This window comes from Ambystoma mexicanum, chromosome 10, assembly GCF_040938575.1.
Source record: "Ambystoma mexicanum isolate Mex_15411 chromosome 10, UKY_AmexF1_1, whole genome shotgun sequence".
Taxonomy (NCBI): domain Eukaryota; kingdom Metazoa; phylum Chordata; class Amphibia; order Caudata; family Ambystomatidae; genus Ambystoma; species Ambystoma mexicanum.
Genome location: NC_090932.1, coordinates 606,005,091 through 606,032,656, shown reverse-complemented (window position 1 = coordinate 606,032,656; position 27,566 = coordinate 606,005,091). Strand labels below are relative to the sequence as shown.

The 27,566-nt window shown below is 44.1% G+C and overlaps 1 protein-coding gene across 1 annotated transcript in view; it reads left to right on the top strand.

Annotated features, from left to right (window-relative positions):
• The first annotated feature begins 8,730 nt into the window (after positions 1-8,730).
• CUL3 (cullin 3) overlaps positions 8,731-27,566 on the top strand; it is a 1,420,631-nt gene continuing 1,401,795 nt past the window's right edge. The window contains exon 1 of the mRNA XM_069618172.1: positions 8,731-9,104. Within this exon, the coding sequence (XP_069474273.1) occupies positions 9,042-9,104 (63 nt within the window). The 5' untranslated portion in view covers positions 8,731-9,041. The remainder of the gene's footprint in view (positions 9,105-27,566) is intronic.

Here is a 27,566-nt window from a genome sequence, read left to right as displayed (position 1 = left end):
TGGTCTGGTGTGTGCCGCCCGATTAGAATCCTTTACAACTGAGAGTCATCCAAGGTGAGCTCTCTGGCCTTCCAAGTCTGATCCTGCTTCCTTTTGCTGGTAGGCCCGGGGGTGCTCGATACAACTCCAAGAGTGTTTAAGTCATTCCCCAACAGGACTCTACCAGGCACCTCACTTTGCACACTGACAGGTATTCTTAGTCATATTGTTGCACTGGATGAGAGCTGGTAGAATTGGAACCATTTGAATAGGGCCTCCAGAAAGCTTAGTGGGGGCTTTGGGTGCCTTAGCAAGATCCTCAGGTTTGAAAAAGGTTTCATTCACCACTGTGATGCTGGCCCCAGTGTCTCTAATGGCAGGGGTTTCCTGGCCATTCACAAGTACACTGTCCTTGTAATATTCTTTATGTTATCTGGAATAGAGTTATGCACATCTAAATTCTGCTGTTCCCACAGACCCAGGGACACTAAAGAAACACTGATTGAGACTCCAATGGGATCTTCAGCCAATACATGAAAGTTTCCACTTGCCATATGAACTTCTCCCTCAGGGAGAAGGGCTAAGGAGGCAGTGTGGACCCCTGGCTAACAGTGGAGGGACATCGGGAACGTATTTCCTTGGATGTAATCAAGTCTCCCTCCTTCCCGGTTGTACTCGGTTTGCCGTGGCTTCTTTATCACAAACCGCAGATTCACTGGACCTCTCAAACCCTGGTCTTTTCTTCTGCACGATGCTCGCAAGAGTGTACCCTTCATGATTATTTTCCTGCATCGGCACAGGGCCATCTACTACCGGAAACACCTCTGTACGCCTATGTGTTACCCAGTCCATTCCACAGGAATACGCAGGAATTCTCAAGGTGTTTTCCAAGCCAGAGGACATTCCGTTACCACCTCACAGACAGTTCGACTGCTCCATCGATATCCTACCTGATGCAGTCATCCCTCATGGCAAGATCTATTCTTTGACGCAATCCGAAAGGAGTGTCCTACAGGAATACATCGAGGAATGCCTTAAGAAGGGTTACATTGTACCATCAAAGTCCCCAGCGGGATTTCCACTTTTCTTTGTCAAGAATAAAGAGGGTACATTGCGCCCGTGTATTGTTTATCGCCAGCTGAACGAAATCACGTGCAAAGATAGATACCCCCTGCCACTCATCCGGGACATCATTGAATCCTTAAAATCAGCTCGGATCTTCACCAAATTGGTTCTAAGAGGAGCCTACCACCTGGTGCGGATTAAAGGTGGAGATGAGTGGCAGACAGCCTTTAAGACTCCCTTTGGGCATTACGAGTATAGGGTAATGCCATTCGGTCTTTGCAATGCCCCGACCGTCTTCCAACAGTTCATGGATGTTGTCTTTTCAGATCTGGTTGGAGTATCTGTGTGGGTATATCTGGACGATATCCTGTTTTTTTCATCTACCCGCTTGGCTCATGTCGGACACAATCAGGAGGTCCTTCGAAGGTTATCGGCCAACCATTTGTACGCCAAGGTCGAGAAATGCCAGTTTCATCAAGAAAGTGTGGAATTCGTGGGTTATGTAATCAGCAGCACAGGTGTATGGATGGACGCCACAAAGCTGCAAGCCATACAGGAATGGAAACAACCCCTCGATCTAAAAGCTCTGCAGCGGTTCTTGGGCTTTGCTAACTTCTATTGACGCTTTATTCCTCATTTTTCTCATCTGTCTGCCATGTTAACTCATCTGACCAGTGACAAAATACCTTTTTTCTGGGATTCTCAGGCCAAAGTGGCCTTTCAGGAATTGAAGAAAGCCTTTATGTATGCACCCATTCTGAAACATCCTGATGACGAGAAACCATTCTTAGTTGAAACCGATGCATCTGATTATGCTATTGTGCAGTCTTATTACAATAAGATCCGAGTACTGAGACAGAATATCCTGTGGCATATTATTCACTGAAACTATCATCCAGTGAAACAAACTATGCTGTAATCGAAAAGGAACTCTTAACTATAAAAGCAGCCTTCGAGGAGTGGCGGCATCATTTGCTGGGTGGCAGATATCCGGTGGAAGTGCGCACCGACCATCGCAACCTCCAATTTTTGCATTCCTTGCAATGTAGAACCTCACGGCATGCACAAAGGGCTTTCTTCTTATCTCAGTTTGATTTCATGGTGACTTACTGCTCTCAGAACGTAAAGGCAGATACCCTGTCCTGTTCCTTGGAGAATGACATTGACAAAGCCAAGATCAGAGAACCTCTAATTGCTCCAAAGCATTTCCTGTCAATGTTGACTCCCCATCTTCAGCGACTCCTGGATGCAACCCGGACGGATCCGTCCACTCTTCGAGTACGGCAACAATATGACACCAGTGAACGCAATGGATTGCTTTTCTTCAAGGATCGCCTGTATGTCCCCAATTCGGATCTTCAGAGGACTGTCCTTCAGAATTGCCATGATTCCGTTGTCAGTGGTCATCGAAGGGTTAAGGCTACCCAGGAATTGGTTGCTCGACAATTCTGGTGGCCAGGATGGGCCAAACAGGTTAAGCAATATGTAGATTCCTGCCCCGTCTGTGCCCAAGTGAAGATTCCACGCAAGAAACCCCTTGGGCTACTACAGCCTACACCCACGTTGCCGTATCCTTGGCATACCATCGCCACGGACTTCATCGTTGAATTACCACTCTCGGGAGGGTATACTTGTATCATGGTGGTGGTGGATTGCTTCTCCAAGCTGGCTCATTTTATTCCTTTTCTGAAGCTTCCTACAGCCTCACAGTTGGCATGGCGTTTCTTGCATGAGGTGTGTCGTCTTCATGGACTTCCTGAGAAGATCCTGACTGACCGTGGTTCTCAGTTCATTTCTTCTTTTTGGGATCAACTGTGTCATCATTTGGACATTCAGCGTGCTCTGAGTTCTGGATACCATCTCCAAACCAATGGGCAAACAGAACGCACCAATCAAACCCTTGAACAGTACCTACGATGTTACTCCAATGCCACCCAAGACAACTGGTCGGATTGGTTGAACACTGCGGAAGTAGCTTACAACAACGCTGTTCATTCTGCTACCGGACTCAGTCCCTTCGTTTGTTCTGCTGGCCTGCATCCTAAGTTGCTGCCCACTCGTCCAGTACCACTGAGTACCGTCCCAACGGCTGATGCCATGGTGGCTCTTATACGTGATCAACATCATTTAGCGGCCAGTACCTTGGCTGAGGCACAAGCACGTATGAAGGCTCAGGCCGATAAACAGCGTAATCCTGAGCCCGACCTTTGGGTTGGTGATATGGTATGGCTGTCCTCCAAGAATCTTCCTGTTCGCAATTTGCCCGTGAAATTGGTTCCCCGTTTCTTTGGTCCCTTTCGTGTCACTAGACGCATTTCCCCGGTGGCCTTTCATTTGTCTTTGCCCCGCTCCTGGCGGATACATCCTGTTTTTCACATCTCTCTTTTGAAACCCTATCTGCCCGATCTTCTTGGCCGCACCTGTTCTCGTCCTGCTCCGGTCTTGGTTCAGGGTGTGCCTGAGTTTGAGGTACAGGAGATTTGTGATTCACGGATTAGGCGTGGGGTGCTTCAGTTTTTGGTCAGTTGGAAGGGTTATCCGGCTTGCGACTGCACTTGGGAGCCTCAATCCTGTGTGCATGCCTGGCGCTTGGTTCAGTACTTCTACTTCTGTTACCCCTGGAAGCCTGGTGCTCCGGGGTTGTTCGGGAGGGGGTGTGGTGTCACGCCGCCCACGCCACTTACCTGTCAAGGGGTTTGGGGTCCCCGACTCCAGCAGTCTCCCTCCTAGAGACTGTATCCCCGCTGGCGTCTCTGTCGGCTTCCAGTGGTCCGGTCTCCCGGCACCCTGGGCGCCGCCATCGTGAATGTTCTGCGCATGCGCGAACATCAGCGTTCGTCGTTGCGCGCATGCGCAGAGATCGAGGCGTGCGTTCCAAAACTCGTTCTCACCCCAGGCTATGAATAGCCTCTGCAGACAGGCAAACATTGCGTCTCAACGCGGTTGTTTGGCTGTATTTGCGCTCTCGGGGGCCTGCCTTGTCTGAGTCCCTAGTTCCTGTTTTTCTCTCCTGAACCTTGCACCGTGTATCTAGCGTGCTTCTATCTTGTTACCTTGGGTCCCTGTCCAGCCCTTTGTCCCTTCCTTCCCTGTTCCCCTGCCTAGTTCCTGGTTCTTGGGGTTCCTTGGTTGGGTCTTGTTTGTGCTACCTGGTTCTGTCCCCCTCCTTGGTCTTGGGGTCGGTCCTGGTGTGGTTAGTTCCAGATTCCACTCCCTTCCTGTTGTTCTTCATTCCTTGAGGGTCAGCCTTCACCTTACCAATTTCCTTCAGTCATCTACTGGTCTTGTGCCCAGCTGGTATCTGTGCCCGCGCCATCATTCAAGAATATTCAGGAGATCAGACCACCCATCAACCAGTTCTGCAGCGGACTACTTCAATCCTTCTCTGTCAGTGTTTACACTGTCCGGATGCCACGTTAATCAGAGAAGTGCTACCTGTGGCGTTGGGAGCCGGTTCAGCACAATCCTGTCATTCGGTGTCAGGAGGGTGTTGGATCAGTACCCCGCGTCGCCCTTTTCATCTTGCGAAGATTCACCGACAGACTGGCAGCCTCACCGTCCTACTCCCCAAGTAGAAAAGGTAACCAGCGATCTTGTGAAGCCTTGTATAACAGAGGGTCCTAAACCTCTTAAGGTACTCGGAAGGAGTTTTCCTAAACCTAGCAATCAAAGCTAGCTTCACATTTTCATACTCCAATCTTTCAAGTTCCCCCACCTCCATTACAGCATCAGTTGCAACCTGGGGAGCCTAGACAAAAGCCAAGGAATCAACTGATTCCCTGTGAAACCCCGAATCCGATAGTTATATTCAAAAGCACCCAACCAATCCAAAATATCAATTTTCAAATCATACATACTGCTTCTTTAGGCATGCAAGGTCTCTCTGGAAGGTCTAGAAGACTCTGGGATAGAAACATTTTCAAGAGACAATTTCTTCATTTCAAGAGCATGTTGCATTTCCATTTCCCATAGTTTGATGTCCTGATGTTTGGTTTCAGCTTGGATTTGTAATCTTTTGAATTCTAACTCAAGTCTCATTTTCTCAAGAGACACACATTTTGGACTCAGTGATGGACCTTGTGGGGTCCCAGTGGCTAAAGGTTGAGGCAAAAGGGCTCGTTGAGGCAAAGAGGGGCTCTCTCCCTGAGACTCCTCTTCCTCCTCTAAGACATTAGAGTTAGACTCTGAATTATCATCCCCAATATCATTTTCCATATTTCCGGTGTTAGTAGGTGTGACAGGTCTACTACCCAGTCTTTGGTGATTCAACAATGTTGCAATTAATTTGTTTTTCTTTCATTTTACAGGGAAACTCCTGGCCTTACACATTTCTTTCAGTTGCTGTATTGTTAGAATGACCAGGGCTTCCTGAAGTTATCCATATTTGGCATGTTACAATTGCTTTTCTAGTGGAACTTATCCTTGTGATGGTTTTTAGTTGAACAAAAGCAAAGTAAACAACTCTACAATAGATCCTCAAATCTTGCCACTAGTGTTAGGCAAGATTGTATGCAGTACCCTTTGGGTGCACTACAACAACCCTGACCTCCTGGCAATAGGAACCCGACCTTTGGTATAAGTCTGTACTACACAGGTTGGTAGTGTGTTGAGCAGCCAGTCTTATCTCAAGAGGGGTCAATGTGAGCTGTAGGGAGTTACACAGAGATTCACAGGACAAGTATTCAAATAAACTCTTACACACAAGGTTTCTTGATTAAATAATTATTTATTTATTTATCAGTCAGTTAGAATAAGCCTTCTTCAGAAGGGAACAATATAAAGCAACACATAAATACACTTAAAAAATACACACTCTTAGTTATATAAATCAGAAAATACCCATTTCATTTGACACAAAGGCACTACCTACACCAGGGTCAATAGCCACGGTCCTGTTGGCATAAATATATTATGGTTGCATTTATTATAGCCAGGGTCAATAGCCAGGGTCCTGTTGGCATTAATATATTACGGTTGCATTTAGAATATTTTTGGGAGTAGTGTTAAAGAGAAGAGAGTTCAGAATAAAACAAGTATTCACACAGTTATTCTTAAGTAGGTAAGTACTTTCAAAACAACCCCCAATGCAAAGTTAGTTAACCCTTTCCTGGAAGGAAGGCAAAACACATAAGCAGAAGAGAGAAGAGTCATTCAGGGAGCCAGTCCAGACAATGTTAAGTTAGCAAAAGTCAAGGTGAACTGAAGCTCTTCCTGCAGGTAAGTAGAAAGTATTGTCCAATGTTTAAAAAGTCGTGGTAGAATAGAAGCAATCAAAGTAGGGCCACAAACTGATTACCTCACAAGCCTAAAGAAGCTACAGGCAACTCTACACATGCAATCAAGCAAGTCTCCAACGAGGACAAGTGTCTACACAACAAGAGGTAAGTTCTCTTAGACTATTACAGTACCTTTAGGTTGAAGAAAAATTGCAGCAGATGACTTCTGTTACTGTGCAGCTCTGCAGATCTCACTGTTCCTGGGCCTCAGTCGCCGGGACAAGGGGGAAGACTTCTGGGGACTCCTGTACTGCAATGGGACAGTCACTGCTCGCAACCGGCAAACTTCAAACAAGTGGCTGTTCAGTGTTTCAGCTCCTTGCATCTACGCAAATAGCAACACTGCGGTTCCTGACTGTCAAGATGGGCTTTCCTTACACCTGGGGTCCTGCACTCTGTTGAGGGGGCTCAGGCTTGGTCAGTCCTGCGTTCTGGGAGTCTGGAGGATCTTCCTGGAGCTCTTGGCCAACTTAAAAGCAACACACACAAACTGGTGTTCCTCTCCCTGGCTATCCGGTTCCAGCAGCGACTGCAGTGGTAACTCGCCAGCTTTGAGAGGATGTCCAGGTGGCTTACTTTGGAGTTGATTGGTCCCACCAACTGAAAGGGAGAAGTCGTCCTTGCAGGGGCTTCTCTGTTGATACAAATTTGGAGTTTAGCACAGTAGCAGGTCTTCACCGGGTAAACCAACGGTCCAGGAGTTGCAGCAGGCGTTCTCTTCAAGTTCTTCTTCGGATTCCTTCGTCCAGTGGTTGACTCTGCCTTCCAAGCCAAAAAGCCTCACCTTTTATGCAGGTGTCTCCCATTCATTCCAGCCTGGCTGTCAGTCACCCATCAGGGTGGCTGTCATTGCCAGACAGCTCCCGGCCAATCACCTAAGAGTGCATTCCTGTCGTCTAGCAGACTAAGCACAGGGAGTTTCGGGCACCTCCCTCGCTTCCTGCCCCCGCCAGGCACCCTGGAGCCAGAGGCGGGCTTCACTCGTGAATCCCGCCAAAGGCAAAATGAACAAAGGGACCAAACCTGGTTTGGCACGCAGAGTAAATCTCAAGAAGGACCTTTCCACAAAGAAATGGTGCAAAAAAAAGACCGGGCCATTTTGACAAAAATGGTACACATGGGGTGCTTTACCGTGGCTGCGAACGCAGCCTGCTGTAAAATCCCATAATGGTAGAAAAAAAAGTAAGCAACTGCCACCAGCCATTCAGTGAAGAAAGGGCAACATACAATTGTTACATGAGAAGCTAGACAAAGGGGATACTAACTAACCCCTCCAGCACCCTATTGTAAGTTAGTGTGTGCTGGGTCTAGAAACTTACAAATGTAAGTAAAGTCAATTTCACTTTACTGCTCTGGGAAACAGTAGTTTATCTCAGAGAAGGTATTTAAACCTTGGGGAAATTTGAAAGACTTCCCTGTGCCACTGCACTGAAGGTGCTGTGTGACACAATGCATAGCTCTCATCTCACACGATTTTGGCGGGCGTCACCCGCCTTGTAAAGGGCTGACTCACCCGCCAAGCCTCCTGCATGCCCATTCATTCCAATGGGCGTCTCACCCGCCAAAAACAAAATCGGGTGATTTCACCCACCTTTGCGACACAAATGGTTGAGAGCTATGCAATGTAAAAGATGATGCCTATGGAGTTTGTCAGTCTCCATAACCAAAAAGAAACACAGTGTACCAAATCATATCAAAATACATGAGAGTCGAGAAAAAAGTTCTCACTCTCTCCAGGTTAAAAAAAAATCAAGTCCTGAAAATCCAGAATCACGTCCTGAAAATCCAGAGATGTTGCTGGGGGGTCTCTTAGGTGGAGGGAATTAGCACATTTCTGAGAATTCTCCCTAAAAATGAAGAATTTCAAATGGCTTTATATAATTTCTTCCCTTTCTTACTTCTGCATCTACCAAGATTGACAGGTCCATGGAAAACACTCTCCCCTCTCCATCATAACCACCATCAGCAGATTCTATAATGGGATTGTACAGGGAACGAGCAACTAAATTAACAGGAATAGACAAAGAAGAGATTAGACTCTGGCCTGCTCGTTCAGGTAGTCCCTGTACAGTGTTGATCTTGGAATTGTGTTGAGTATGTGGAATTGCTGGTTAAAAATAGAAAGCAGAAATAAATTAAACAAACATTAAACTATAAAAGAACAAGCATTTATATGCATACAAAAATGCTTAATTTGCATAAGAATTTACACGGTTTAGGTAACAGAAATCGAAATTACATTTTTACAAGTTTACATGTTACTATCTGAGAAGTTAATTACTTTAGTATAACCATTATAGTTTCATTGATGTTCCAATATTAACTGTATTCATTTACATATTATTTCTCTTTTTCGAGATGGCTTCCACAGTTACCGGAAGTCGTGAGTACATATTATCGCCAGTCCTTCATCTCTTTCAATAATGTCGGCGCTCCGGTCGTTTTGAAGTGTCGCGAGATTATTGCTGTGTCCCTGTGTCGGCTCCCGTAGGCTCCTGTGCGGTTACTGTTTGTGGCCTGAAAATAGTGGGGAATGAGCGGCCGCCATCACGGGGGCGGAGGAGGCGGACCAGAGTGAGTCCCACCCAGCCCGTCTAGAGGTGCGTGGGAGAGGGAGGGACCCAGCCAACAAGGACCAGAGCCAGGGTCGGCAGGCGCCACCGCGGCCCGGGTCAGTCCCTCCCTGCTCCTTCACAACTGAGGGGTTCCCGAACACCCGACATGTCAAACCTCAGCAAGAGCACGGGCCGGAAGGACACCAAGATGCGGATCCGGGCCTTCCCGGTGAGTGTGTTATCTGTCTTCGGCTGGTCGGTCTGTGTTCTCTTTATGAAAGGGGGTTAGTGTGGGGTTCAGCTGAAGACTGACTTATCTTCAGAGTAAGGAAGTGTTCGTGAACCCCCCCCCCCCTCCCACGTTTGAAAGATGTGATCCACTCTGTCCGATGTAGCAGTCCTGATCAGGATCTGACAGTTACTCTCCTGTCAGTTTCCCTCCCAGCCTTCGGGGCTTTTTAAAAAACATTTGTGTCACTTTTGCAAGGTCTCCATATGTAATTGTGGCAGCGCAGGATCAGGGGCTTCTACAGACTGAGGGACTAACAGCCCAGGTATACCACCTGTGGATCTCCCAAAACGGAAGTAAGTACCACACCTGGCGGACAATCCCAGCGACCTCCGCAGAATGTTCCAACCATCTAATACGAACACATTAATTTACTCTTATACTAGATCCTCTATTCAAAACCTATGTCTCCCATTATTGCCCCAAGCAAGCAGATAAGGGCTCATGCTCAGAGTGAGCCCGATACATTTGATCCGCTTTCTCCAAAAACTGCATCCAAACAAGGAATGCCAGGGTCCGAGCCACACAGTCTATATGAAAAAAACATGAGCAATATGATTGATAATACGCGGGACCTGCTGCCCCAATGGAATACATCAAGTGAATGATGATCGCGGCTCTGAAATCTAGCTGTACCCCTTAAAAACGGCATTAGAATACGGGCGAACCACCATCAGTAGTGTTAACTGAATTGCATAAACTGACCATCCGCCTCTCGCTCATGATAGTACCACGGCTAAGTCCAGCTTCTTCGTTGGTGCTCTTAAACGTCAGTTGAGGTCATACATGTAAGATTTTTGTATACCACTAGCCGAACCTGCAAAATGCTGTTAACTATTTGATGGCTATTAAATGAGTGCCCGCATAGCACTGCCAGACTGTCCAGTTATCTTTGTCTGCTATGATGGTAGAAGTAGCAAACAAATCCCGGGTACAACTTTATTTTTTCGTACGTTAACAAAACTCAATTGGAAGACTGTATTGTGGAATCGTTGTAATGAGAGCTGGCCTGTGTGTGAAGTGTCTGGCCATATAATGCATGTTTTATTAAATCTGTGTGGCATACCAAGTTGTCCAATTATCTCAACTTTTGTTTGCAATGATGATCAAACGGCTGAAGTTGTGACTTTTATCCTAGTATCTGTTAAATGAAATGCCATGCTAAAGTTGGGGCCTATATACCATAAGCATTCTTTACTTGAGTTCATCAACTTAGTCTTTGAAGCTTTCGTAAGGTGCAGTGAAGAGTTGCTTCGTCAACAAAGTAGTTTTGCGAAGTCCACTTTGTTGCCCACTGACTGAGGAAATTAAATGTTATGTTATGCTACTTTGAATTTATATAGCGCCTTATGTACCATTGGTATAGTCTCAAGGTGCTGGTAGGTTGAACGCCCTCGGGACCCGAAGTTCAAGTCAGTAGAGAGAATAGAGAGAGTCAAAAGGTGCGTGTGAGCACCGTATGTGTGCGCAGCTGGTGTGGCAATCAAGTGATAGCTGCTTCATAGTGGTAGGTTTGGTGGTTGAGAGATCAAGCGTATTTGTTTGTTCTGGCTGGTTGTTATCTAGACCTATTCTGGCTGCGTTAGGCCTGAGGAGAACGCCTAGGCTGGAGGGTGTGTTACCAGCAGTGTTTAGTTAGGGTGATGGGCGGTATGGGACAAGGGATGGTATGAGAACAGTTATAACGAATGGTGTCATAGTATCGCTGTGTTCTATTTGAGTGGTGGTGTAAAGAAGTGAGTAAGCGTGGGGTGTGATATGGTGGTTTATTTTAGGTGGTTGAGATCACGCCCATTCCAATAGCTCCATGTACTCCAACCGTTCCATGGACTCAGACTGTTCCGTCCACATGTTTCACCGCTTCCATCTATATACTACTCTTTCCTTCCACAATATTTCACCCGTTCATCAAGTTCCACCCAGATCGTCTGTTCCACCCAGTTCCTCCGTTCTACTCACATACTTCACCCGTTCCTGACTCGTACTTCCTTCATTCCACCCACACTTTCATTTGATCCATCGATTTCACCCGTTCCATCCACAAACATCAGTCGTTCTATTCAATAAATTCGACCTCTTTTGCCCACATACTTCACCTGTTCCTTCCTCATACTTTATCCGTCGTGTCCCTATCCATCACCCGTTCTTCCAGATCCATCCTCCGTTCCTACCTTTACTACACCTGTTTCTTCCAACACATTTCACCCGTTTCCTCCAACCACTTCACCCGTTCCATCTACACACATCACCCGTTTGCTCCGCGCACGTCACGCGTTCGGCACTAGTCACCTGCTCTGCACATGACACCCGCTGCTCACACCGCATTCTACATCCGCTCCGCACTCTACACCTGTTCCGCATCCGCACCATACCCTAGATCCGCTCAACACCCTACATCGGCTCAACACCACCACACCCAGCATCTGCTCAATACCATCAGGCCCTACATCGGCTCAACACCACCGCACCCAGCATCTGCTCAACACCCTAAATCTGCTCAATACCATCGGGCCCTACATTCGCACCACAACTTACATTCGCACCACAACTTACATTCGCACCACAACTTACATTTGCACCACAACTTACATTCGCACCACGCTCTGATCTACTCCGTGCTCTTATCCGCTCCATGCCCTCATCCTCCATGCCCAAATGTCCTGGAGCTTTTGCGTCAACTTGGATTATTTTCTTGATAATGTACGGACATGAGGAGAATGTTTTGCTACCCATAGTCTAAAAACTTGATGATTCTGTTTTGTCCGCATGCAGTATTGCTTTTGTTTGGAATGTCCCACAATCCCATTGAAAACTCTAGTTGCTTATCCACAAGCATGATCATATTTTTCACATTGGAGTTCAGCACACAGCATAAACCAGGAGTTACTTTTTTATATGCTATAATATTCGCTACCATGGTGAGTTTAATGCTGTTGTTTTTTATTCGCCTCTGCTTGAAACTATACAAAGTGGGATTGCATACTAAGTAATTCATCTGGCAACTACATCCGTAAGGAGGCTCTTCTTCACTGAAACTCGCACTACTTTTCACTCTGAAACCACAAGTCTTCATTCCTGAGCGCGTCCCTCCTTTTTTCATTGATTCTTTAATTAAAGTACGATATTTGTGGATATCGTGAATATAGTGGGCCCCTTGCATGGAACGAAATTGCTGGGAGCCATTCAGACGCTCCACGTCTAAGATGAGCTTGGTGGTTTTCTTGACACCAACCAATATTGACTCCTCAGGATACATGTAAACGCACTGCTTTTGACTCTGGGAAACTTTACGAAGGAGTGCTGGGACACACATAGCTGTAAAGTAGATTAAAGGTTTGTTCCATTACTGTAGTCGCATGGAGTACGCTAATGACAGCATTTTGCTCATAGCCACGATGGGGTGGCTTGATCACCCTGTTTATTCCCAAATAGCCAACCTAAATACATCCATCCTTTTCACCCTATTGCACAGTTTTAAGTAATGTACTGATAATGTGACACACAACTTTTCCAGAACAGAAATTGGTTTAATTCTAGACACCACGACACAAAGCAGATCCAAGATTACTGGTGGTATATTTCACTCCTCGTTCTAGTTTTAGTCTATACGTAACTATCAGTGTTTGTTCTGGGGTAACATTGTAAAATCATATGCCAAACAAAACATTTCCCCTTCCAGCAAAGGTTATTCCCTACATCATGGGGAGCTGAGATTAAGAGTAGAAAGACCATATTGTGTGTATAACCCCCACCAGCAAACTTTTGGGCACCAAGGCATTTAGGGTTTACTTAATAGCTACTTGTTACGAAACAAAACACATTGACGCATACATGCAAATTGGTAGTAATTATAAGTTGTCACAATTGGTTCGTACGTTCGGTACACACACAAGAAATAAATCTTTGAAATAAGAAAGCATTCACAATAAATCCATGAATCCTATTCATTTGGACATTGTATCGAATTATTTGGTTTCAATACGTTTCAGCATATAAACATGCTGATGCCTTCCAACAGGACTTTTTTTTATTTTTTATTTTATTATTGTGTATTTGGTTACAAAAGAAAATTAAAACCTTAAGCACAGTATTAAATGTAAATTATTAAAATACATCACCATCATTTTGATTTTATATGTGCAGATTAAATGCATTTATCACCAAACAGCTTAACAAGTTAAAATACCTACCTAATTCAATATAACTAAATTCTTATCAGCCGCACAGCTTCTGTTTCTGTGCCCTGAGGCATTTGCCTATGTTACCATTAAGGGCCTAAAAGAAAATGTATGGCCTCAGCCCCAACTATTACCAATGAAGATGCCCCAAAAAGAGTGCTTCAGAATTGATCTTTGTGGACATTGCCAAGATCCGTAATGAATGCGGCATATACATTGCGATATTGGGATTCCAACATAGGATATTGCGCAAGTATGTCAATTTTGTTTTGACACGCTACATCTTCGTTCCTCGTAGAGTGCCCCTATCCAACTTCCTCTGTATTCATGCGTGGTGATAACATTTAGGCGAAGGAAGATTAAACAATGTTATGGAATGTTTAGATATTTTAACACACACGAGGACCATCTTTAGGAAAGCCCTGTTTTGAATATTCGAAATACTGCCTTTTGCTACTTAACTTTTCAACTGTATCAATTTTGTCCGCAAGCCAGATCTTCAAATGTTCTTCATAATTTGGGATTTGAGAATTTCTTCAATTGAGAAGTTAATACTATTAAAATGAGCAAAGGTGGTACTTTGTAAAGACAATACGAAAGGCTTAAGATATCTATAAGTCTAGATGCCAACAAGCCCATTAGTGTACCCACTTCAGTTGTTCTAAGTAACTGCATTATAATTTGGTACATTTTAACGCCCAATTGGCTGACAAAGATCGCAAGCCCAATCCACAGCGCAATACCTCTACATGTGTACCACTCTGTACCTTTAAGACTGATCTAAATATTTTTCCCTCTAGTCTATCCAGCCATCTCACGTGGCGCTCTGGCAATAATTCTATTCCATACATGATTGCTGGTATGATGTTTGCTATATTTTTGAGACCTGCTATAATGTCTCCACCCAAGTTACTTATGACTCGCTTAATTACCATTTTATTAAATAGTCGAGGCACTGTATAATCGCCATAATGAGATTACTGGAGAAACTTGGATGGGAAATCCCAAATATACATAATAGTTAACCAATTGTAACTTACCATCTTGGTGTTTCCATATGAACTTGCCTTGCTTATTTGTTACTCTCCATCACCATAATTTCTGTTTTTGAAACATTACTCGTATTGTTTTCACACTCATACATGGACAGCGCATCAATGGAACGCTGAAGACCAATGGGCGTGTGATCCATTAGGATCGTATCATATGTGTACATTAACCAGGGGATTGGATCTCTTCCAGTACGAGGGGGGGTAGGGGGATTTATTAACTTCAGTCAACATAGTATCAAAGTCGGATGTATACATGTTGTACAACAATCGAACAGAAACCATTGTCTCACTGTACAGTCCCTTTAATAAAATATAGCAATATAGGCTCCAACCCCCATTTTTCAAGTTTGCTCCAAAGCTTGTTGCAAGACCCTGTGTTAAGCCTTAGAGTGGTCCACAAAGCATATATAAGGTTTACTTTTGCGATGTTTGTCTGTCAAAATATATTTTAATGTGCAATTATTGTGCATCATGCTATGGGCTTTAGGAAAATCTGTTTGTCTATGAAGATGTCCTGTATCTTCTGCCCATCTATTTAGTATTTTTAAAGTAAGGTGGCAAACTCTTGCCACTACTATCAAGCATCACAAGGAGTCTATAGTTGGATGGTTCAGTTTCTCCACCAGGGCTGAGAATAGCTTCCTTCCAACTGACAGGAATCTTATTATTGTTATGTATCTAAGATCTTCTTAAAGCATTCAGCCAATATCCCTGCCCAACAAGTGTGGTTAGGTTTTTGAACTATATTGGGGACATTGTATGGTCCTGGGTCCTTTTGAAGCTTTGAATTTTTTGATCACTGTTTCTACATCCTGCCTTCCACAGTCCTAGAGTATTCTCCACTCAGCAGGGCGTGATGCACTAACAAGATGTTCTACTGTGGGATTGTGATATAGATTTCTTAAATAGGCGCCCTGCGAAAGCTCAGAAATGTGGTTAAGCTCCTGTTTCGTACACCTAGCCAGATAGGACCTAAAAAACGAACAAAATGTTATCATTAGTATGTAGCAATTAAAATAAATTTCTAATTTGCATTGTTGAGGGACCAACAGTGCTGGCGTAACCAATTCTTGTACCTACAGCTTAAATTTGTTAAATAAGCAGTTTGGACAGATTTGGGCAAGTCCTCACGCTTTCTCATACTTGGCCGTGCTTTTTTATTTTAATTTTGATTTTTATGGATAATTATGTCGAAAGGAGCACCACCCCTCTTCGATTTACATAACTTCAGATCAAAAAAGGATACCGATTCTGTATTTAGGTCCCAATGACTGGTGATCACACTATTCATAATTTGTGTATAATCACTATGAAGGAAAATGTAAATTTTATTCAAAGTATCCTCCGTCCAGTATATTCGATTACTATGGCTACTAACCGCAAGGCATAAAATAAGCAGTGTCGCATAATTTGCTATGTAATTCTGTCGGTAAATCAAATGGACACTTGTGTAGCAAAGAACTGTTTAGGTTGCCTTCTTCAATGTAAGCACAGCTCACCCTGCATTTCTCTTGCCTTCGGTACTCTCTTCACCCTCTTAGTGGAGAGAAAGTGCAGCAGAAATCATTTCCTCTGCTCAGTGCCAAAGGCATTGTGGGAGTGCTAGGCAAGAATATTTTACTTTTTAAAATATTTGCAAACCAGTGGTAATGATACTTTTTATTGAGCTTTCTATATTCTGTGTGGCAACTTTAAATATTTTTTTAAAAGACAGATGCAATTCCATTGCTAAAATGTAAGTTGTTCCATAATGCATAATTACGGTATTGATACTGTAAAAAAAACACCATCACCATGCTTTACAGTAAAGTTTAGGTTAGTGTATCTAAATTTCATAGTGTCAACTAGAATTGTTTTTGTTCAGGGAAGATGGATAATATTGACCAGTGAGAACTTTTAAAAATGAACATGATCAAATGCTTTTGATGGCAAACCTAGATGTGTAACCTACAGGTTGAATACATCTTGCAACTGGTACTCGACCCATACTCCTTGACATTCTATTATCACCTTGTTGCTTTATACCAGGTACTGTGAAAGTGAAATGACCACAAACTACAATATTCCACCTAGCTTGCCCAGTTCTCTGCCTGCTATGCAATCCACTCTGCTTAGTCTTTATTTCTTCTTACATATCAAGAACACAAAGCAAAGTAGTGATCAATAGTTCATACAGTCTGTACAGATCTATTGCAATACAAAACACCAGAGCTCGCCATGCTTTATGATTGTATTATATATTACCACCTGCAGGAGCCACCTGGCCAAACTGATTTCAGTCTTATTTTTTTTTTTTAATTTTTATTTTTAGCATATCTATTTATTTGTCCATTAATGCAGCTAACCTTTTACATTTTAGATGCTCCTCTCTGGCTCATAGTCTTTTCGCCCACTTACAAAGTCTAGTAGATTTTATGAAGGGCGAGTAGGGCAGTCTCGGGAGGATAGCTCAGCGGCAAGGTGCTTGCCTTGGAAACAAGAGGACACGGAGCAATGCAGGTTCGATCCGCGGGTCCGCGCTTAGAAACCTCTCTGTATTAAGCGTGTTATAAATAACCTATCATATCATTTACAAGCGATGTTTGAAACTTTTCATTTACTTTGTTTTGCAGTAAATGTCAAATACAAGTTTCACTGTGCATGGCTGGCCTCTGGGTGGCAGCATTGTGACAAACAAAGTGGGTTTGTAACGACATGCACCATTTTACAGAATTTGCATTTTACATTTGTTCACCGTTACTATGGGTCGAGTGCATTTCTCTTAGGTTGAATATGTAAACTAAGTTACCCAACCTGCAGGTCTAGCTGATGTTGCAAGGCTTGACTCCTCTGTCTTATTTCAGCGGTTCCCAAAACTGCTGTATTGTTGCTCCTTCCATGTTGTGGATACAAATAGACATTAACGCTATTAGTACACGATTGCTAATCAAATGGGTCAGTTTGCAAATAAAAAATTTCATTAGCAAACTCTGCTAATCAATTTTTTAAACGAATTTATGCCTTGAACCAGAATCTTTGCACAGCACCTTCTATGCAAAGGCTTGGGGATTTATTTATTTTTGTTTTGGTCTCGATTTTATACACCCAAGTCAGTAATAAATGAGATTGGTCGGCAACCGAGTTCTAATACATATGTGACCGTAACTCCTGACTATTAGTCCACACATGAGGCAGATCTTCCATCAGTCCACGTGTTTGCAATATTACTGTGGGTTTTTCCCCTTTAAGTTCCGACAGACAAGCTGTTATACTTCTAAGTGTTGGCTTCAACCACTGGTTCTAATGGGTCTTTCGATGGTTACAATCCTCAACCTCTGAGTGCAGGGCTACTCTTTGTTTACATGTTTGTAAATATCCCCCGCAATGATCGCTCTCCCCCCGGGGATTATAAGCAGACCAATAGTCCAATGTGTCAGCCACTTTCCTTTGTATAGTGTGGCTGTACTTTACCTTTGGGGGGCTATATATGTTTATAAGCAGGACCAAAGGCTGTGAACAACAGTTGACATACAATAACTTGCCTATAGGGAATGGTTTTAACTAGAGAGGCTCTGCCCCAATGGCCGACCCCTCCGACCCCCCCCCCCCCCTCCTATGGACGGCCACGGGCCCCCTGGCTGGCTTGCAAACATATTATATCCTCTCCATCACGTCTCCTGCAATAAAAACACATCATACAAAATGAATAGTTGCAATCCAATAGGGTTGACAATAAAGGTCTGGACGCCGTGCATGTTCTAAGAGGCATATTTTATATCAGCAACACTGTCTTTCATGCTGTATTGGGGCCAATATGTTGAAATGATACAAGCGTCCATGGAGTGGTGTTGCTTGCAACTCTTGCCACTCCTGCTTTATGCTTAAGTACTGTTGGTAATGCATGATTTTTGGTTTGGGCCTCGGGTACACACAATGCATCTGGGATTTCACTGCTATTCCAATTACGGTTTTTCACCAGCTAATTATCCATCTGCTTCCAACAAACTGTCAACCGATTTTCCCAGCCTCATTAATGCTGCTTGTTGATGGCTCAATAGATCTACAAAGGCTGACCAGATGAACTCTACTATAGCGCAATTAATAGGACTATGCATATTTGGAAGAATTCAGTGTCATGTAACGTCTGTTAATATTCCTCAACATTGGTATTCGATGGAAAAGTTCCATTAGTGGATAGTGGGGTAAGTTCCTCCAAATGTATCCCTCTCCCCAGCATTTGGGCTCTGTTGACTAATTGGGTATAACCACCACATACTCCATCTGTTTGAAGCAAAGCAATATTTGGCTCAATATGTTTACGATTTGTATTGGCCCTTGAGCCATCGACAAGCGAATAAGTGATGAGTCATAGCCCTCCATCTTCTTGCAAATTGGGGCCGAGCTTTCCTCTACCACTGCAAGCTCGCTTTGGTCTTTAGGGAGGTCAACCGGGTTACTGTCACCCGGGCCTTCGTGCTGGTGTTTCAACAAAGATTTTCCTAGGTGAATAAAGCAATGAGCGAACCTCGCACTGCTTGTTCTTCCCAACCTTCACTAGTTTTACCTAATTTGCAGAATTTAAGATTGTACCAGGTGTTAAGGCGTCCTTATCTGGTACCCGTGTGGACTGATTGTGTATATTTCTGCCATTTTCATTATGCACTGACGTTTGTGTTTGGCTGGTGAGATCTATAAAGGCGGGAGTTAAACCCTATCACAATTGCCCATGGCTGTCCCTTGAGTGGCTGTTGAAAGCTGGACCATATCTCTGTTTTCCTTAAGTGTAGGATCCAGTTGTATTTATTGATCCTCACCCCCAATTTCTGGCCGCTGGCAATTAAGATCGTGTCAACAACCATAGCCAAGGCTAGCTTATTTTTCCTCTGTTCTACTGCCATATTAATGCACAGGATCATCAGCATATCCATTGTTGCTGCTATCGCATTCAATGTGGGCTGTACATTGCTCCCTGACTTACAAAATGAAGAACTGGGTGGAAAGGGTACTGCAACATTAGTCACCTCATAGTCTGAATCGGGAGCTAGATTTACTAGAAGATGAGGCAAATCACGGAAGATCCGGTGAAGCGGAAAGCTGCGTGCCAATTATTTGGGCACTCCGTGAATTGCACACAATATTTTGGGAGGCGGAACCCTGTACACTTTCATTTAGTCTCCTGCAGTGATTTTAGTAATGAGTTGTCAAAAGAAATGGTTAATGTGTCCGTCTGGACAACTTGATATGTTATTTATAACGTGCTTAATACCCAGAGGTTTCTAAACACACACCCGGGATTGAACCTGTGTTGCTCTGTGTCGTCTTGCTTCCGAGGCGAGCACGTTGCCCCTGAGCTATCCTCCCGATGTGACTTGCGACACAGAAGTCATAGGGCCGCTCAAACTCTTTTGCTCACAAGCGTCCTGTTAAACTATTTGGAGTAATTGAGCCATGGGTGATATTGGGATGTTTCCCATGTTGGAGTCTGTATACAAAGAAGAGGGCCAATATATAGCCACAGTGGTCTGCCCCAGGGGTGACATACCAGTAGGGGGCCAAAGAAACTTGTATTCTCAACAAAACAAGGGTACTGGTACATCAAGGGTTGGCCCATGTGAAATTTAAATGAATTAGAATCATTCACCCGGTCCAAAACCATATAACCACACGGGTTATAAATGTTACATGCAATTATGTATATTAAGACACTCCTTCAAAGAAAACATAAAGAATTGTTGAAATTGAAAATCAAACTTTATATCAAAAAGGTGGTGCATATGGTAAAATCCAACATGTAGGAACATATATAATCAATAACATAATTAACACGTACAAAAAAATGAATGTAGAGTTCTTCAAATAATAAATAAAGAACAGTGCATGAAAGAAGAACTTAAACCAAATATAAATGTCAACAAAAACCAGTTATTTATCACTTTGGTGTTCAATTTAAACCAACATCAAGGAATGGGGTTAAACTGAAAATCAATTACAATAATAATGAGTGTTCTTGCTGAAAATTCAAAAGTTAAGCAAGTAATCAATGTTCTTTTACAATTATAATAAATTCCCAACAATCGAGATTATTGTGTGTTGGGATTGGGTCTGCCAATGCATCCGGGGGAACAAACAACAAAGGTGGTGTAGGTTTTGGAGGAGCTTCGGGATGGAGTATCCTAGCCCATCGGTGGGCGATGCCACACAAAGAAAGAGGTCCTAACTGGTGAAATGTTCTGTGGAGGACCTCGTGTCCCCCTCAGGGTAGTAATGCGTTTCGGCGGGACAAGGTCGCTTTAGAGGAAAGTACTCCGCCTTCATCAGGGCAGTAGATGGCAGGACCCTGTGTTTGTGAAAGGGAAGAAGAGGATAAATGAAGAGAAAGGGAGAATGAGTGATCAAAAGACAGTGAAATCAACAAGGAGTGAAGAAAAATCTATACATTTGAATCTGCATGTAAGCAAAATGCAATAGTCTGGGTGCAGAACACCGACCATGGTCATATCTGCAATGTATCTCATGGCCAAGTCTAAATATCCATAGAGATAGGGAGTCCTCTGGTGCACTGCCGATGGCGCCCCCCCTTATTGGAACAAGAGATGATGGCATTGGGTCCCCTATGGGAAAGCAGCACATGGGTCCCCGTGCAAAACCCACCGGTCCGAAAGACTGGGGTCAAGGTGAGAGAAGCAGGGCAGGCTTGGTGGGTAGGGAATCACTTACCTATAACAAGTAATCAAAAACCAAGCCGGTCAGGGCTTGGCTGTTATAAGTGTGTATGGAGTATTTACACAATCCCAAGTGGAGGAGTAAGGAAAAACTCATGTACTCCAGTTCTCATCATCATGGGACAGACCAGCAGTCTAGGACCTGAAAGGGAGATGTGACCGTATGTGTATTGGGATAATGAAAAACCATGTGGGGTGGTATAAGCTACCAGTGGGCTGGAGAGTAAGGTGGCATGGAAATTTACCTGAAATATGTCCTCTCGTGGAAATATTTGGAGAAGAAAAGTCAAAACCTGTTGAGAAGAGGGCTTATGTGTCCCTGTTGGAGTTGTAGGCTGCAAGGACATTGAGTTGTTTGTCTCTTCACAGGCGTCCCGATGCGTGGTGCTACAAGGGAAGCCGACAGAGAAATTGAAGAAGAAATGAGTCGGGCCAAAATGCGTGCCCGTATATGTAGCGGGTGCAGTGTCAGCCGCATGAGTGACAGGAGCTGAGTGGTGTTACCTGTAAACCAGGAGAAATGAGCTCCATGGCTGATGGCTACAAACGAGGGAAAGCGGAGTGTCCGCTGTGTGTGTGTCCCTCGCTGGAACCTGCTGTGTGAATGAAGACAGGAGCCGTAAAAAAGAAGGCAAAAGGACGGTTGTCAGGGCAACAGTATTGCACGTTCGGCTGCGGCGCGTAGGGAGGTGCCTGCTGTGAGCAAGGTGTCCAATGGGAAATCTCCAAGTTGAAGAGTGACAGGTGGGTGTGCGTCCCTGCCAACCAATGGTGTCGGAGAGGGATGGGAGGCGAGGGACACGTGGTGCTGCCGGTCTTAGAAAGTTGCTGGCAGCCCGTGAAACGGGTGATTGATCGCCTACCAGAGCCGCCAATTGCTCGCAGTATAGTAAGGGAGAGCTCTCGACTCGCAGGGAGAGGTCCCAGCTGCTGGAGGAAACACCGGGAATGTCCCATGTGATCCTTAGAAGTCAAGGAAAAGCATCGCCTCAAACCAGAGGTCGGTGTATGTGGACAGCTCTCCTCTGTTGGGTAATGGATACCCGGTGTTGTCCTGGAGGAGCCGCCAGTTTTCTGGCTACCTGGCAGAGACTCTGTTACAGGCCGCGATACCCGTGCCGATTTCCATATTTGGGTTGAAAGACACAGTGACAAATGTTCGATGGAGAAAAGGCAGAAGATTCTTTTTTCGAAATAACCTTCGGTCTTTCACCGCAGAACATTTCTGACTTGGCCAAACTCGTGCACCCACGCCTTGCCTCCGACTCACTGGTCCCTGCGGTGCCGGTATTACCCAAATTGGTCGTTTACAATTGTTCGAATGAACAATTGACCAAATTTAAAGGGTCACAATTGACCTTTTCACAATTGACCGAAAATGTATATGTATGTATGTGTATATATATATTTTGGGGGGTTTCCCCCCACATATATGGTACAATTGACCTTCACAATTCGGTCAGGTCAATTGTCATTCGAGCAGTTGTAAAACGATCAATTCGTATACAACCGCGGTGCCTGGTCCATTTCACTTCTGTGATTGGGAACCGGTGCTGCAGGGTCCTTTCCATTTATACATTATTTGAGAGGATGGTTGTGGGGGCCACCCCTGCTCTCAGTTTAGTGTGCAAGGGTGCGGGGGACGCCCCTGCAACACCCAGCACTGAATGTGTGATTTCGTCAAACTTTTCGACCATGGAATTTTCGAACGGCCGAAATTCGGGAAAATCGCGCATTTCGTCATTTTGGAAGAAACCCTCATTTCCCCATTCCGTTTCTTTCGGTCGGGGAAATAGTCAGGACTGCAAGTCCATAGTAGTCTGTGATTTTAGTAAATTGTCCCACTTTATTCAAGGATGTATTCAGAGTATGTTTCGCCAGCCCATCAAACTGTGCATCCAACATCACCGCTGACGGCTCACTTTCCGACTGCAATTGCTCCCTCACTCTGTTGCACTGCGAAGTTTCATTTTTTTCTAACCCCTGTTTGTTTTCATTTGACTTTTTAGAAAAGAGACGATTTGCGTAATCTTACTTGGTTACAAGTCTAAGGCAGCATCTTGGAGGGAACAGACACAATGATTTATGTGAGTGCCGAGCCCACACATTTTGAGTCCATACCACGTGAGGGAATATGAGCTCACCTGCACACCAGGGCTGCTACTAAAAATCCTCCAACCCTCATGCTGTTTTTTTTTTTCCCCCACTCTTCTGAGGACTTCCAAGATTTCGCAATCGCCACCCCTGCAAACCATAAAAAAAAAAAAAAACTTGAGAGAAAGCATGGGGTCGCAAAGCAGAGAGATGGCAAAGGAATCATGCAGTCAGAGGGTTTCTTCCCTCACGTTCTTTAGGAAATGATGAGATTTAAAAAAAGTGGATAGACAAGGAAATAGCAGGACTTCGTAATGTACTGTAATTTGTACAAAACAGTTGAGAATTATGTACAGTCAATATTTTTGTACAAGCAGTAATCTTGCAATGGTAGGATCACATTAGTGCATGACTCCATAATATTGCAGGCCACTGAGATGTTCCGGCTTTGTTTCTTTTATGCTGGGCTTTTTATTGGAATTTTGTTCAGAGAACTCTGACTTAAGATCTGAATATTTGTCATGTCTCTCTACCAAACTGATTATGTGTTTACCCCAAGTGCTGGCAGTTTCCTGTCTGAGGCAGAGAATTGGCTGGAGATGGCCTCTTTCAACATACGGTTAAGTCGTTATGTATGTCTGCTACTATTGTAGACACACTTTAGACTAAACTACCATTTCATTCAATGTTAATATAAACATAAAATCAATCAAAAAGGACTCGCGTCGTGTTGGAAACGCTAGACCTCTTTAATTGCTGGTTTGCAAACCATATAACACCCTATCAGCCCACCGTCTGAAGTAACCCAAGTCACCTTCCCCTTATATTCCCTCATGTTCTGGCTTCTCAAAATACCCGTGATCTGCCTGAGCTCCCAATGGTATAACAATGTTCCTTGTCTACATCTGTAGTCCCTTTCCATCTGTTGTCATGTTATCCTCCTCCTTATCCACGTTATCCAGTCACTCTGGTCTGATGACCGGTGTAGCACTTCTCCGGTGAGGGGCCAGCGCCCCCCTGATGCACCTACGGCCAAGAATGTTCCATTTTTGGGGCCGGTTTAGGCCAGCTCAATACAAGATGGAGGCCCGCGGGTGGCATTCAGAGTGCACCGAGAAACGCTGAAAGCGCTGTTTCAGGGTTGCCAGTCAATTCGTCGAAAAAAATTGGTCGACCAGACAAATGGTCGAATCAAATTGGTCGAAAACCATTTCGTCAATTTTTTTTTTCTATTTTAACCCTTTTTTTTTTTTTTTTTTTTTGGGGGGGGTCCCCCCCCAACCCCCTTTTTTTCTCTAAAAACCCATTTTTTAACAAAACGAAAACCCAAAAAATAAATATATAAATAAAAAATTTTTTTCGACGGAATGGTTTTCGACCAAATTGCGTCGACCAAATTGTCGACCAGTTTTTTTTCGACGAGTTGACTGGACACCCTGTTTCAGCAGTCCTAGAGCGCATGTCCTTTTGGCAGAGCTTTCGGGACACGCATTACCTAAAGCCAGTGAGGGGGAAAACTCCCCTTTCCAAGGTCTGCTTTATGTATCATAAGAAATAACACTATAGGTATCAAACACTATTCCCCGACTCCTCCCATATCGGGTTTAATTAACCCTTCATGATCACAGTTGCCTTTGTGGTGTCATTACCTTACGAGGCGTATTCTCCCCCACCCTTTCCGTGGCTCATCTGCGCTGACATTATGAAACCAGTCTAATGCTTAACTGATTTGTAGGTGTCACATTTGTGTGCTCCGTTCCTAAGAACCCCATTGTCTACCTTCCTACCTCCCCGAATTATCATTTGAACAATTAAACAATTGGCCAAAAACTGGCTTCTTGAAACCAGGTGATGTTGGGTGATGGGTATTCTAGCAAGTAAAAGAAAATGTTGGCGTTCAAGAGCACAAACGGCCCACCCAACAAAAAAAGCTTGTATAGTAAAGCCAAAAACTGGTTTTGATGGTTACAAGTCTTTGCCAGCAGCCACTGCGAAGCACCATTCATGGTGGATTAAGGGCCCTGCGCCTGATTTGTTGCTCTAATATCAGTTTCTGTCATGACCAGTTTTCCTTAGATTGTTCAGCAACTGATATGCTTAGGCTTTGGTTTTAGCCAAATTTGTCATTTTGGATTGACTGGTACAATTGGCCGAATTCGGCCAGTACTTTAGTCGTTTCGAAACAACCAATTTGGGTAATCACTACCAAACATGGGGAGCGGGGGGGGGTGTCCCCTGCTCATCATGTTTGGTAGTGATTGCCTTTGGGGGCAACAGGGGTCAGGGGTGTCCTCCCCCTGCACCCCCCGCTTCCAGAGGTATGTAGACGGGGGACCAAGAAAAAAAAAAAAAGAAAAGCGAACCCTGCGCCGTCGGATCCGACCCACGTAGGAGGGACGGATCCGACACCGCAGGGTCATTAAAGGCCTGGACGGTGTGAAAAGGTAAGTGGGTGGGGGGTTTTAAACAGGGCGGTTCTGGCCACGGCAAAATTGGCTTTGGACCGAATTGACCACAGTCAATTGTGGCGGTGTAAGTTGTTCACACTTTCTCTCATGCTTTCCGAGCCTGCCAATTTAGGTTCTGTTCCACTATGTTTGGCATACAGTTTATGACTAACTACTTTTTTAGTGTTTCTTGATCAGTGTTTCATTCTGAAATATCGTTTTGTTGGTTGAAGACTGGGTCCTAGCACTTTTTCTTAGTTGCCTGTATCAACCATACATATTGTAATATTCTGGTATGGATGTCGTTTGGGACCTTTCTCATTGTTTTGACCGTTTCTTGTACTCTGTACCATAATGTCTGCACACCCTCTGCTATGCCCTATGTAGCCACAGCCCTTTTCTGCCATATACTGGCGTGCCTTCACCACTCTGGAACTTGGAGAGAACAACAGAGGCTCGGCAAGAAAATAGTCGCCACAAATCTTGAGGGGAGAGACCTAAAGGAGGAAAATAATCCTGGTTGAGGTTTGTACGGAAGGAACAAGGAGCAAATAATTGGTTCGTCTTTGCTCTTTTTGGGCTGTCAGTGAGGCTCTCTAGGTTAGTTTGTTGTACACTGTGTTTCCTTAAGGAAACAATGGTTCCATGTTAATTGTTGGCAAGCATACACAGCCAGAAAGGATGATTCTGATTTCATGAATTTTCTTCAATTTAAGAAGACCAGTATTATGCCAGCAAGATGCAGCAGGAACAAAAAAACATGTAAGTGCCTGGTGCTCTAGTAGTAATTATTTTTAATGGTAACCTTTTACAAAATATATTTTAATAAGGATTGTAGCACATCCAGTATCCTATGTTTCGCTTTAGCCAACTGAATGTAGTTTGAAAATGTAGTGAGTTTCCCAAACTCACTTAACCCATCGAAACCAGCAATAATATACCACACCCACAGATGGGAGGAAAATAAGTAGTGATCAAAATGAAGAGGCAGACGACGGATGGAAGAGGTATGGAAGGAGGTTTGCTTGTATGAGATGAGCCGGGTGGATACTTGAGTTAGGAGGATGTCTTCTAGAGTAGAGTTGCATGTGTTGGCTCTTGTTTTTTATTTTGATCTTTCTAAAGATCGGGTGCATTGCTTTGTGAGGGCTCCAAAGCCTCCACTTGTTTTCAAGATGGTGAAATAAGGAGCCCACATCATGACTGGTTCATATGATAGGGCGTTATTGAATGGTGCTCTTGCTTCTTGAAACTTCAGATTTACCCTGCTGAGTGTAGCACAACTTTAACTGACAAGATTGCCTGTGGTTCAGGCGAGACCACAATCCCCTTCTCTCCACCACTGAGGCTGTGAAAATGGGCCGTTGGTCAAAGGTCATTCATGTTTAAAACACCCCAGGCCATGTCCCTAGCACTTAAAGACAAGCTGATGTAGTGTCTGGTATTATGAACATAATTAAACATATACTCTCGGGTAAATTAGGGTTTTTGACCAACTTGGAGTTAACATCATACCTAGTTGCAATTAAATATCCACTTGACAAGTTATCATTAATATTTAATGCATTTTAATATGATACTGTCTTCTGAGGGTTCTCGACCTCATTAAACAAGCAAAAACAGATCTAACTTATATCAAACTTATGGACAAGATTATCATGTAAGCAAAAAGCATGGTGTATATTCAAATGTTGAAACAATAGATGTTTCGTTTGAAAAACAAGCAAAATGCATATCTCCTAAGCTAGTCTGAGCTGCACTCCTTTTCATGCTTTATGGCAGCGGGACAATCCACTTGTTAATTACAACAATGGATGGGCATCTACTGCAGTGCACCTGGGAGTGTCTCCCGCTTCACCTCCGTCCCTCTGGCTTCAGAGCGAGGCCTGCAGCCCCTCTGTCCTGCTGGGCCAAATATTTGTTCACAGCA